Raw genomic sequence first — 13929 nt, 5'->3', positions numbered from 1 at the left:
AAATGCTGAAAATGTAAATGTAATGCTCTATTCAGGGTGTGTGCACTGCACCCAGTGTTCCCTCAGAGAGCTCCAGACCCACAGTGACCCTGATCAGGATGAAGAAGTTATGTAAGATGAATTAATAATAAATAAGTCATTCATACTTTTATTTTGTTTCTTTTTTGTTTCGATCTTTGGAACTGACAAGAAACGTTGGGAATCGACTCCAAGATTCAACTCTCTTTACGTCCATTGTTTACAACAAGGAGTCGACTCTTGGATTTGTGGAATCGAACAGCCCTGACGGCCGGGGCTGGGAGCAGACGACGAGGGGCGGGACAGAGCGGAATCTGTCGCGTTCTGATTGGCCGAGCGCTCCGTCGATCAGAGCCTAGCCGCCTCGCCGAGGTCTAGTTCGATTTTAGCGACGGTCGGGAGCAGCCCAAATCCGTCCGGGGCTGTTGATATTTTCCGTGGATCCACACCGGGGGAATAATAGAAAACAAAGCCGCGGATGTGAGCTCGGTGCGTGGTTTTTTTTTGGGGTAGCGGCGGAATTCGGATCGTTTCGGGCTCCTTTTCGCGAGGTAAGCGTGATTTTGCTCGGTTTTAGCGCACTTGGCGCAGTCGGTGCGTCTTTCATTGAAAAGCTGTTGAATTAAAAGACTCGGAATGATGCGAGATTGCACGTTCGGGACCGGCACGATTTCACGATCGCCATCGCGGTGGGGTGGATGTGGGGTGTAAATGAGGAAAATGGTGCTCGCTGGAGGAGATGCTCGGTTCTCTTGCGGCACGGATTGATGCGCAATGGTGTCAGACAATCGCCAAGAAAAAAAGGCCTCTGTGCCCGCCTGCATGGTACTGACCGACTTAATGAGATCCAGCCGATCATACAGAGGCATTATAACGCTGCAGAATGTGGCTTTTTCCTTTATTAATGAGGGCTTTATGTGTGGATGTGCGTGTGGGATCGGCTGGCCTGTATGCGAACGCATTGTGAGCTGGTGTGTGTGTGTGTGTGTGTGTGTGTGTGTGTGTGTGTGTGTGTGTGTGTGAGAGAGAGAGAGATGACAGGTTACTTTGTGTCTGTGTGAGAACAGAGTGTGATTATTAACTGAATAGCTGATTGAGCACTGGTGATCTGTGCGTGTTTTAATCACATGCAGCCCTGCAGCTTTGCATTATGTGGATGTTGCATAATTGAAGGGCCTGCTGGTGATGGTGCGACTGCAAAACACGGGTCCTTTCTTAGTAAACAAGGTTCCTCTGAGGGTCTAGATGGAACCAAGGGTGGGTACTAGGACCATAATAATCTTGATATTGCAATATAGTAACATGAACAGCTATTTATTAATTTATTTCTATCTTTTAGGTGGTAAAAATGCTGGTTACAGTGGATAAACTAGGGCAGTACTGGATTAGTAGTCAAAAGGTTGCTGGTTCAAGCCCCACGACTGCCAGGTTGCCACTCTTGGGCCCTTGAGCAACACTCAATTGCTTAGACAATGTACTGTCACAGTACTTTAGATAAAGGCGTCTCCTAAATGCCAAAAATGTAAATGTAACAAACAATAAGACAAAAACACACAACACCTCGCAGTTGTAGCCCGGTATTTAAGGTACTGGATTAGTAATCGAAAGCTCAATGGTTCAAGCCCCACCACTGCCAGGTTGCCACTGTTGGGCCCTTGAGCCAGGCCCTTAACCCTCAATTGCGGAGACAATATACAGTATACTGTCACCGTACTGTAAGTCGCTTTGGATAACATCGTTCCATCTCAAAGACCCAACAGTGATCATTTCTGCTAGAACAACAGCCGCTCTCTTCTGATAAGCTTTCTCACAGGACTGTGGGAATCTGTGCCCGTTTGGTCAAAACATGACGCCATTTGTACGCCATCCAGGTCATTCCAGAGCTGTCGAGTGGGACTGAGGTCACTACAATTTTTCCTAACCATAATATATAGTATATATAGTATAGTATATATACATAGTATAATAAGCTGGTTTCTTTGGACATCAGATGTTCAGACCTCGGTTAGCGCCTACATTTTAAAGTTCTTAAAGCAGAAACTAACCCCATGTAGGAGTGTTCTCCAAAATAAAAGCTTCCCTAAAGGGTACAGATCCAGGGCCTAGTCTGTCCAACACGTGGGCTGGCTGACTGGCGTGGCGTCCGGCCCCCAACCCGTTATTTTGCAGATGTGGAGCCTACATGACGGTGCCACATCATAAGAAACTTCTAAAAGATACAATATTTGTGCCAAAAGTATGTGGACACCCCTCCAAATCAAAGCTTTTCTCCTTTAGCATGATCACACCCCTGAGCCCTGGTGAACACTCAACCCAACTCAACACCTTTGGGATGAATTGAACTCTAGACTGTGAGCCAGGCCTCCTTCTCTCTTCTCTTCCAGCATCACTGTCAGATCTGACTGAGTCTGTTGACTAAACGGGCAAATATTCCCACAGACACATTCCCTCCAAAGGCTTCCCTAAAGACCGGTTCTTTGGACATCAGATGTCCTAACAAGGAAGAACCCCTACATTTTAAAGTTCTAAAAGCAGAAACTAACCCCATGTAGGAGTGTTCTCCAAAATAAAAGCTTCCCTAAAAGGTACAGATCCAGGGCCTAGTCTGTCCAACACGTGGGCTGCCTGACTGGCATCGCACCCGTCCCCCAACTCGTTATTTTGAAGACGTTGATCCCACATGACGGTGCCACATCATACTTGATTTTACTTGAGGAAACGTCTAAAAGATACAATACTGTGCCAAAAGTATGTGGACGCCCCTTCTAACGATTGCATTTAGTGATTTTTAGTGACTCGACTCAACTCTACACCTTTGGGATGAATTGAACTCAGACTGTGAGCAGGGTGTTCTCTTGTCTTTCAACATCAGTGCCTAATCTGGCTGACGCTATTGACTAAACGGGCACAAATTCCCACACACATCGCCTCAAAAAGCTTCTCTAAAGACAGGATGATATTAAAGCTACAAAAGACAGCCAATGGATTTGGAACGGGGTGTTTAATTAAAAATACTTTTGGCACTATAGTGCAGGTACTTTAATTCCCTCCCACATGGCAAAACATGCAGAAGGGAGATTGGCAGGACAGAATTCTCCCAGGTGTGTGAGCTTGTGGTGCCCACCAAACCCTTAAATGAAAGAATGAAGGGTAAGTTCATACTGAAAGGTTCTGCTTCGAACCCGTGACGGTTCCCCCCAGCATGAACGGACTGATCGTGCCCTACACAAACATTCTCAGTAATGTTTATACGTGTGTATATTTATATTTATGTTTATATTTTCTAAACCCGCTTCATGTTTTGTGTAGAAGATTATAGGCGTGTAGGAACAAAACTCGACTGCACTGATGTGTAAAAAAAGCTCATAACCCTTTAAAACAATCTAAATTAAATGGGAGTCTTTTTATAAGATGAAGAAGTGTGTCACGGGGAGGGTGATCTGGCTCGCTCGAGTGCAAATTAAAGTTTCTCCCTCCCTGCGTGCTGTAATTTAGCTACACAGAGCGAGCGTATAGTTATACCATCCGTTATTCCTGGCAAACCTCATCAACTCGTATTCTTAGATTCTGCTCTGAAAACCACACGATGAAACGTCCGCTAGTATACATGACGCCGTGTTCCACCGAAAAGAGGGACAATATGGGCCAACCTTTGGTCAGAACATGTTTTGTTGTGTCTGAAATGGAAGATCTGGCGGGAATTTGTGCTGCTGAGTAAACAAGCTGCTTGGTAAATCGAACTGGGACTGAGCCGTAATGCACGTGTGTACAGAGCAGTAATGCACATGTGTGTACAGAGCAGTAATGCACATGTGTGTACAGAGCAGTAATGCACATGTGTGTACAGAGCAGTAATGCACATGTGTGTACAGAGCAGTAATGCACATGTGTGTACAGACTGAACCGTAATGCACATGTGTGTACAGAGCAGTAATGCACGTGTGTACAGACAGAGCCGTAATATTAGTAATAAATAATTATAGATTTCATTTTTTATGTTAAATTCCTTTAGTTTATAAACAATAATATTAATAGAATAAATCTTTGATTGCGCCTCCCAGCACTGTGATAAATTCTATTCTAGTATCAGTGTGAAGAATAAAGTTTTCCTCTCTGTGTGTCTCTCCACAGGCGTGTTGGTTGATTTTTTTCCGGAGGAGCCGACCGTAGATGTTTTCACTCCATCTTTAATTGAATGGAATGCAGATACTGGGCTGTGGTGCCCCAGTGCTCGCCGTGGTACGTCCCATACACACATCTGTTTGCGTTTGCCTGCTGTGTGCACGTGTGTCACTTTTCCACCCTCAGCCTGAACCGTCGCTGGAGTGACTCAGAGACGCTGCCGTTTTCATTGTTTTTCGTCGTGTTTTCATCGTCCTGCAGCTTCAGCATCATTTTACTGTATTAACGTTGTACTAATATGACCATTACTCGTTGTCCGTTTGCAGAATCTAGATAATGGGCTGTGTACAATGTAAGGACAAAGAGGCGACCAAACTGACGGATGAGAGGGAGACGAGCGCGTCCCAGCACCCCGGGTACCGATATGGGGCCAACCCCACGCCCCAGCACTACCCCAGCTTCGGGGTCACCGCCATCCCCAACTACAACAACTTCCATGCGCCCGTCAGTCAGGGGGTGGCCGTGTTCGGCGGGGTCAACAGCTCCTCGCACTCTGGAACGCTGCGCTCGCGGGGTGGAACAGGTGACCTTCATTATTTATAACTATTATAATAATAATAATAGAAATAATAATAATCATAAGATAAATAATAATAATAATTATATAAATAATCATAATAATAGCAAAAATAATAATAATAATATTAATAATAAAAGTAATAATAATAATAATAAAAAAATAATAGAAATAATAAAAATAATAATAGAAATAATAATAATAATAATAGAAATAATAATAGAAATAATACTACTACTAATAATAATAATAGAAATAATAATAATAATAATAAAAGTAACAATAGTAATAGAAATAATAATAATAATAATAGAAATAATAATAATAATAATAATAGAAATAATAATAGAAATAATAATAATAATAACAATAATAATACCTGACCATGAGATTGTTGGACGTCCAATTTCAATTTCTGACCCAACTCCCATCAGTTCCACTCCAATCAGCCAAAAACAGAGACATGAGTGTACAGTGAGCACAGGGTCACTGATAGTGTGACCAGTGCACTTCAGTGGGTTGTCCAGTCACCAGATCTGAATCCAGATGAACACCAAACCTGTCAACCAATCACACGATGGACCAAAGCACCACAAATTTGACGTAAAATTTCATCAGAGCGACCGTACTTGTGCTCTGTCGCGTTGTGGTGTTCCTAATAAAGTGGCCAGTGGGTGCATGTTACTCCTGTATATCTAAAAGCCAAAAAAAGGAACCCTTACAAGTCCCCCCTGTGTTGTGTTCCGAATGATACAGATTTTATTATGGGGTAACTGAATAGTGGCCTGAATCACAAGCTCTCTCTCCAGATGGAACGTATGATCAGCGTGGTCGCTGTAGAACGTAAACAATAACGGCTCTGTGTGCCGACACGCCACGAGAAACCGAGTCTGGAGGAAGCTCACATAAAGATCAAAATAATGCTGCATTCACTAACCCTAGAGATTCTAAATGTAGCTGTTTATAATTCTGGTTCATTTCTGAGTCGTAACTTGTATTTTTTTGGGCCTGTGCAGGAGTCACGCTGTTTGTAGCGCTTTACGATTACGAGGCGAGGACGGAGGACGACCTGAGCTTCAGGAAAGGAGAGAAATTCCAGATTCTGAACAGCACGTGAGTATTTGCTGATCCTGATCCTGACGCTTCTGTTTCTCCACGTCTGATAAATACAAAATCAAAATGAATAAAGCTGTAAATATTTTAGATGTTTAATAACACTCTGGATTGCAGTACTATATGGCCAGAAGTATGTGGACGCCCCTTTTAATGATTGGTAGTTATTTCTGCCACATCCATCACTAACGACATTAATCTGTTCCAGAAGGTTGGTTAGAAATGTAATTCATTTGTTCTACAGGAATTTATGTAACCTGGATTAATCCGTTCCAGACTCCCAAAATTACTCATTTTAACCTTTTTTTAACCTTTCTTTGGGTCCTGTGGTGGCTTATTTAATAAGTTTATTAAAAAAAACACTGACTGAAAGACACGGGCAAACTGACCAATCAAAACTTGGTCAGGAGCCAAGACATTTTTTGTCAAAAAATATAGTAGAGAATTGAATTGTTCGATATGAGAGACATTTGAGAACCAAGGTTCCACTTTATGGGGTAAATGATACGCTTCTAACATTGTAGCAACAGTTTAGGGAAGTCCCGATTCTCTTTTGGCATGATTACATGCTACCCATCCTGGTGAACACTCAACCCAACTCAGACTGTGAGCCAGACCTCCTCTTTCTCACCGACTCTGTTAACCTAACAGGCACAAATTCCCACACACACATTCCCTCCAAAGTCTTGTAGAAAGCTCACGGTCAGGCGTCCCAATACTTTTCTCCCTTTAGTGTATTAAAAGGGATGTAAGAGGAACAGTCACATTTGGATATTTCTGAAAAGCATCAATGGGACAAAAAACTAGAAACCAGTTCGTCATTACTGGTTATCAGACGGTCCTGGAATACAACTCGCCTCCTGTAGCCACGTTTACTCAGAGCGATTCTCCGATTTTATCACACTGTAGGACATTCTTCCAAAATATACTGTGGCCAAAAGTATTTGGACACCTGACTTATTTTTGGATTTGTATCCATTACTGCCAGCATCCAGGGTTCGAATCTCAGCGGCACTATTGGGTGGGTGGCTGAAAGTGCCTATCAAGTGCACTTCTGAGGTGCACTCGTCAGCCGCTCTCAGTGCCGGTCCCAAACCCGGATAGAAATAGGGGGGTTGTGCCAGGAAGGGCATCCGGCGTTAAACCTGTGATCTATTGTGGCGAACCCAAAGTGGCACGAGCACCATGTTGGGTAGCCGATCGTCATCAACACCTAGTGTCTTTATAAATTAAATTAAAAACAGAACACCGACAGGTACGTGTTAACTGTAGTAAATCTTTACTTTGCCGAACAGCCTGGCATAGTCGGCATCTGTGCCCCGAGTCCGTCCAGCGCGTGGTCGGAGCGTCTCGTGTCCGTACCGGGTTTGTTTACACCGCAGTGCGTGTTTTATTTTCTGTGTCGCAGGGAAGGAGACTGGTGGGAGGCTCGGTCCCTCACGACAGGTGGAACCGGGTACATACCCAGCAATTACGTGGCACCGGTGGATTCCATCCAGGCCGAAGAGTGAGTTCACCAACACAAAACAAAAGACAACCAGAAACCAGTAAACGTTCCAAACACAGTAACAGGGCGGGACCTCGAACCCAAAATAAACGTGTTGTGTAAACAGTGGGGAAGTAATTCTGGAACTGAGGACACTAAGGTTTCTAATAGGAGACAGATCTGGACTGCAGGCAGGCCAGTCAAGCACACGCACACTCTGTCTACAAAGCCACGCCGTTATCAGCTTGGTGTCGGCTCGTGGACTTGATGGCAGCACGTGTGTCTCTAAAATCACAACAGAGGGCACTGTCGCAAGTGACAACGGTTTTCCGAAGTTTTCCTGAGCCAATATAGCTAAATTTATCACAGTAGCTTGACGGTTTCTCATGCGTTGACGTCTGAGAGCCCATGAATTTGATGTCATCCAAATTCAACCGTGGACTTTTCCAGAGAGTCTTTCAATGTTTTCACAATATTATGTACAGTAGATGGTAAAAGGAATCATAGCTCAGTAGTTTACGTGCGGCATGTTATGAAAACGAATCCTCTGTGTTTTTTTTGCAGCTGGTATTTCGGAAAACTCGGCCGTAAGGATGCGGAGAGGCAGCTGCTGTCCAACGGGAATTCTCGAGGGACTTTCCTCATCAGGGAGAGTGAAACCACTAAAGGTGAGCGGCATTTCAGACTCACGGTTTTCACCAGCATTCCGACATTCCAGCCTTATGGTTTTTATTGGCATTCTGACATTCCAGCCTCATTCCAGCCTCAGTTTTCACCGGCATTCTGACATTCCAGCCTCACAGTTTTCACCGGCATTCTGACATTCCAGCCTCACAGTTTTCACCAGCATTTCAGCCTCATGGTTTTTATTGGCATTCTGACATTCCAGCCTAATTCAGCCTCAGTTTTCACCAGCATTCCGACATTCCAGCCTCATGGTTTTCACCGACATTCCAGCCTCACAGTTTTTACCAGAATTCCGACCTTACAGTTTTCCACCGGCATTCCAGCCACATGGTTTCAATCTCGGTACGCTGAGTAAAACCCCCTTTGGGTTAAACGATCCGGTTACAGAACCGGTTTGGCGTGTTTTCGCCGCGGTATGTAGAGTTAGCATAACAGAAACCTGGATTAAGGAGCCGGCGTGGGGGGTTGGGCGCGGCTTCGAACTCACCAGTCATAGAACAGAATGGAACGGAGCGCTTTTGTTCTGTCCCGGCTTGTTTTGGAAGTCTGGGGTCGGAGCGCCCGGAGCCGAGAGGGTGAAGCACGGTCGAGCCGGGATTCAAGCCCACAACCTTTAGATTGATAGCCTGAAGCTCTACCGCTTATTTAGATTAAATTCTAATAAAAATTAATTAATCAAATTAAAGCAGAATTCAGATTTATGATGAAGTGTTTATATTTTATATTTCAATTTAATACAAGCTAAAAATGACACCTGGACCCACTGTGACCCTGGCCAACATCACCCAGGCTGACCCACTATAGAGCCACGCTAAGCTTCACGTGACCCCCCCTCCCACTCCCCTATCTCACCTGGAGCGGAAAGAGACCCCCTCTGACCGCTCCCCCCTCAGACACGCCCAATTAGGGGATTATAAGGGGGGGGGATTATATCAAAAGTATAAGGACGGCTTACCTTGATATCGTTGGACATACGGTTGTTTTTGCAGTTGTAACAGCCTCCACTCTTCTGGGAGGGCTTTCTAAAACATTGCGTAGTGTGTCTGTGGGGATTTGTGAGCAAAAAACAACAACCTGTTTGTGTCCTGACTGGCAGTCAGTGCCCCAATTCGTCCCAAAAGTAATAACTTAAAAATGATTCGAGATCGGACTGTGTTAACAGGCCTGGCTCTGTGCACGGGAACAGGAAAGGGGGTCTTCCCTAAACTGATCACCTGCTGTGTCTTTCAGGGGCGTACTCCCTGTCCATACAGGACTGGGACGAGGTGAAGGGCGACCATGTGAAGCACTACAAAATCCGGAAGCTGGACAACGGCGGCTATTACATCACCACCCGCGCCCAGTTCGAGACCCTGCAGCAGCTCGTGCACCATTATTCGGGTAAATCGGAGTCCAGGGGGTCGACGGGGGGCATTTTGGTCACACCAGGAGGATTTTTCTAACAGTGTGTGTGTGTGTGTGTGTGTGAGAACAGCGAGGGCGGCGGGGCTGTGCTGCAGACTGATAGTCCCCTGCCACAAGGGCATGCCACGCCTGGCCGATCTGTCCGTCAAAACCAAAGACGTGTGGGAGATCCCGCGCGAGTCGCTCCAGCTCATCAAGCGCCTGGGGAACGGCCAGTTCGGGGAGGTCTGGATGGGTGCGTATCCGTTTCACCGCCTCCTAATCCGGCGCCCGCTCGACCCCCGAGCCGTGGTTATAATCCCCTGTGGTTTTTTACTCGCCCAGGTACCTGGAACGGAACCACCAAGGTGGCGGTGAAGACCCTGAAGCCGGGCACCATGTCGCCGGAGTCGTTCCTGGAGGAGGCGCAGATCATGAAGAAGCTGAGGCACGATAAGCTGGTGCAGCTGTACGCCGTGGTGTCCGAGGAGCCCATCTACATCGTCACCGAGTACATGGGCAAAGGTGAGGGTCCCAAATCCCGTCAGCATGTTTTACCACCTGTTAAACCTGGTCAGGGTGGCGGTGGGTCCATCGTGAAGCCTCTGTCTTTCCCCTTCCTACTTTTTAGACACAGACGATCACGTCTGTATGTAGACCCCTCCTTGGGATTTGAACCTGGATCCCTGGAGTTGTGGACTACCAGAATTTATCGCAAGCTTAAGGGCCTTGCTCAGGGGCCCAACAGTGGCAGCTTGGTGGTGGTGGGGCTTGAACCGGCAGCTTTCTGATTACTAGTTCAGCATCTTAACGGCTAACTTTGAAGGGCAGATGTAGCTCAATGGTTAAGGTACTGGACTAGTAATCAGAACGTTGCTGGTTCTAGACAAGTTAACAATCTCGGGCCCCTGAGCGAGTCCCCTGACTCTCAAATGCTCAAATTGTATCCAGACAATCATACAAATAATAGCCTTAAAATATAGCTGATCATGTCTGTATGTAGATGCCTGACCGGCTGATAGGGATTCGAACCTAGATCCCTGCAGTTGTGGACTAGCAGAATTCTAGCAATTGAGGGTTAAGCGCCTCGCTCAGGGGCCCAACAGTGGCAGCTTGGCAAGTCCTGGAGGTAGGGCTTGAATCAGCAACCTACTAAATACCACTAAGCTCAGTGGTTAGGGTACCGGACTAGTAATCAGAGGGTTGCTGGTTCAAGCTACTGAGCTACTAAATTTACCACTGTTGGGCCCCTGAGCGAGGCCCCTGACTCTCAAGAGCTCAAATTGTATCCAGATTGTCAGTGCAGACGTCTGACCTTCCGTTTTAACCCCTTTCAGGAAGCCTGTTGGACTTTCTGAAGGACGGAGAAGGACGGGGACTCAAACTGCCGAACCTGGTGGACATGGCGGCTCAGGTGAGGAACGGGGTGCAGGCGGAGGCGACGCCCAAATCTGCTCCTAGAATGGAGCGGTGGAGCAGAACAGGGTCGCAAAGAAAAATAATAACGATTAAACAAACTGGCACATAAACATGGAATAAACTTGTACACAAGCGCCCCCTTGTGGAGGCTTTGCGCCTCACCCTGTAAACCACAGTGCGACCAGATACGTTTAGTTAATTTTGCGTTTCGTTTTGATGCATCGTTTATTCGTGCTGTTCCAGGTGGCCGCCGGCATGGCGTACATCGAGAGGATGAACTACATCCACAGAGACCTGCGGTCCGCCAACATCCTGGTGGGCGACAGCCTGGTGTGCAAGATCGCGGATTTCGGCCTGGCCCGGCTGATCGAGGATAACGAGTACACCGCTCGGCAGGGTGAGTACGGCGACGCCGTCGGGCGGAGTTCATGGCAGCGACATCTCGAGCAACTGCATATACACTGTTTGACCAGAAGTATCTGGACACCTTTTGTAAGGACTGCATTCAGTTGTTTCCGCCACATCCGTTGTTAACACGTATAAAAATAATAGAAGGTAAAGGATAAGGATTCCTGCTGAGGGTTCGAACCTAGATCCCTGAGGTTGTGGAGCAGTGGAATTTACCCCTGCGCTCCTCGTTTATGCATTTACATTTACAGTACATTACATTAAGACTGAATACAATTCCAGCGATTGAGGGTTAAGGGCCTTGCTCAGGGGCCTAGCAGTGGCAGCGGTGGGTCTTGAACCAGCAACCTTTCGATTACTAGTCCAGTACCTTAATGGCTGAGCTACGGAGTGATATAAGTGTATAAAAATGATATAAGGGAAATTACATGCTTTTAACACTGTGCCAACAGTTTAGGGAAGTCCCGGTTCTCTTTCAGCATGAGTCCTGATTCTTGCGGGAATTTGTGCCCATTTAGTGCCCATGTGAATAAACAGGCCTGGCTCACAGTGGACATTCCAACTCATCCCAAAGGTTCAAAAGGGTTTAATGAGGTCGGAACACTTCGGCCAAACTCATGTCTCTCAGGGCAGTGTTAGCTCAGTGGTTAAGGTACTGGACTAGTCTCAGGACCCCACCACTGCCAAGTAGCCACTGTTGGGCCCCTAAGCAAAACCCTTGACCCACAATTGCTTATATTGTATTCAGTCATTATTGTAAACCACAAATGTAAACGTCAGACCTCGGTTTGTGCCCAGTTAGGAGGGTGTGTGAAGTACGTTACTGGCATGCTGACCGCCAGTGCTAATAAGGACAATAACACAAAAACTGACCCTTTGACCTTTCAAAAAATGTATAGAACTTTTTATCTCACCAGCTGAGAAACATTTTATTCCTGATATTTACTTAATAATTAATTGATAATAAATTACAGGTGGCGCCTAAGATCGTTTCCTAAAATTAAGCGGTTTAGATCAGAATTTATTTATTTATTATTATTTATTTATTTATGAATAAAAACCTCGTCTGTAATAAAATCCTAAACTCTTTCCCTCTGTTTTACAGGTGCCAAGTTCCCCATCAAGTGGACGGCGCCCGAGGCGGCTCTGTACGGGCGGTTCACCATCAAATCCGACGTGTGGTCGTTCGGGATCCTGCTCACCGAACTGGTCACCAAGGGGCGCGTGCCGTATCCAGGTGGGTTGTCAAATAAATGCATTTAAATATTTTCAAGAGGCTCCGGCGTCCTGCAGAGCCCTGACCTCAGCCGTACAAATGCGGGCACAAATTCCCACAGACGAGCCTTCTCAGAATTAGAAGATAGAAGCTTGTGGCTGTATAGTGCATGTTGGCTCAGATTTCTCCCTCTGGGAAGGTTTTCGGAGTGCGTCTGTGGGAACTTGTGCCTCTGAGGACATCAGGTCCGGCACTAAGGCTGGACTGGCTAGGTTACAGCATTTCAATACACCACAGAGCGTCGTCCTAGCGGTGAAGGTACTTGACTAGTAATCAGAAGGTCTCTGGTTCTAGACCCACTAATTATTCTGTGCTGATTATTTTAGGGATGAATAACCGGGAGGTGCTGGAGCAGGTGGAGCGCGGGTACCGGATGCCGTGCCCTCAGGACTGCCCCATCTCGCTGCACGAGCTCATGCTGCAGTGCTGGAAGAGAGACCCCGAGGAGCGGCCCACCTTCGAGTACCTGCAGGCCTTTTTGGAGGACTACTTCACAGCCACCGAGCCCCAGTACCAGCCGGGGGACAACCTCTAAACCTGCCCGGGGGGCCGGGGCGGACGGATCCGTGCTCTGAACCTCGCCCGGATCCGGACGCCTTGACCTGCAGGAAGCTACGGGACCGGACCGGACCGGACCGGACGGGTAGAGGCTGAGGGAACCGCATCTAAAGCTTCCGTGTATTTAGTATCCGACTCCTTACATCTTCCATTGAAGGGACGCGTCACCCGTAATGTGTTCACCGAAGCCAAAAAAAGTTCGGACGCACCATCGGTGGTCATCAAGCGATTGGAATAAAAGAAGGATGGATAGTGATGGAGAGATGGTGAAGAATTGTATGTAGTGTAAATATGATCGTGTTTACTCACACCCTCATGTGTTTTAGGCTTTGTTACCTTTTATAATGCTGATTTATTTCATTCTGTTATTATTATTAATGTTTTCGTTTCTTAAAAGCGCATGAACGCTCCGGCCAACACGACCCATCCTGGAAAACGTCCTTTATTTTCTTTTTCATTTTGTTCGATTATTTATTCCGTTCCTGCACACACGTAGCTTTCCCGACTCCGCTCAGCCTTATTATAATAATATACACTGATCAGCCATAACATTAAAACCACCTCCTTGTTTCCATGTTATCAGCTCCACTTACCACATAGAAGCACTTTGTAGTTCTACAATTACTGACTGTAGTCCATCTGTTTCTTTACATGCTTTGTTACCCCCTTTTACCCTGTTCTTCAATGGTCAGGACCCCCACAGGACCACCACAGAGCAGGTATTATTTAGGTGGTGGATGATTCTCAGCACTGCAGTGACACTGACATGGTGGTGGTGTGTTAGTGTGTGTTGTGATGGTATGAGTGGATCAGACACAGCAGTGCTGCTGGAGTTTTTAAACACCTCACTGTCACTGCTGGACTGAGAATCATCCACCAACC

The 13929-nt window shown here is 46.3% G+C and overlaps 1 protein-coding gene across 1 annotated transcript; it reads left to right on the top strand.

The window, feature by feature from the left end:
• Positions 1-386: 386 nt before the first annotated feature.
• On the top strand, positions 387-13635 carry fyna (FYN proto-oncogene, Src family tyrosine kinase a). The gene is made up of 13 exons (XM_063006714.1): positions 387-569; positions 4150-4257; positions 4467-4723; positions 5734-5830; positions 7239-7337; positions 7881-7984; positions 9234-9383; positions 9478-9642; positions 9732-9911; positions 10724-10800; positions 11049-11202; positions 12319-12450; positions 12816-13635. Exons 3-13 carry the CDS (start codon positions 4477-4479, stop codon positions 13022-13024), a joined length of 1614 nt encoding a protein of 537 aa, XP_062862784.1. The 5' UTR covers positions 387-569; positions 4150-4257; positions 4467-4476; the 3' UTR covers positions 13025-13635.
• The last annotated feature ends 294 nt before the right edge of the window (positions 13636-13929 follow it).

This window comes from Trichomycterus rosablanca, chromosome 13 (assembly GCF_030014385.1).
Source record: "Trichomycterus rosablanca isolate fTriRos1 chromosome 13, fTriRos1.hap1, whole genome shotgun sequence".
Classification (NCBI taxonomy): Eukaryota; Metazoa; Chordata; class Actinopteri; order Siluriformes; family Trichomycteridae; genus Trichomycterus; species Trichomycterus rosablanca.
Note: the sequence above shows the minus strand (reverse complement) of the source record. Positions and strands in the feature narration are given on the sequence as shown.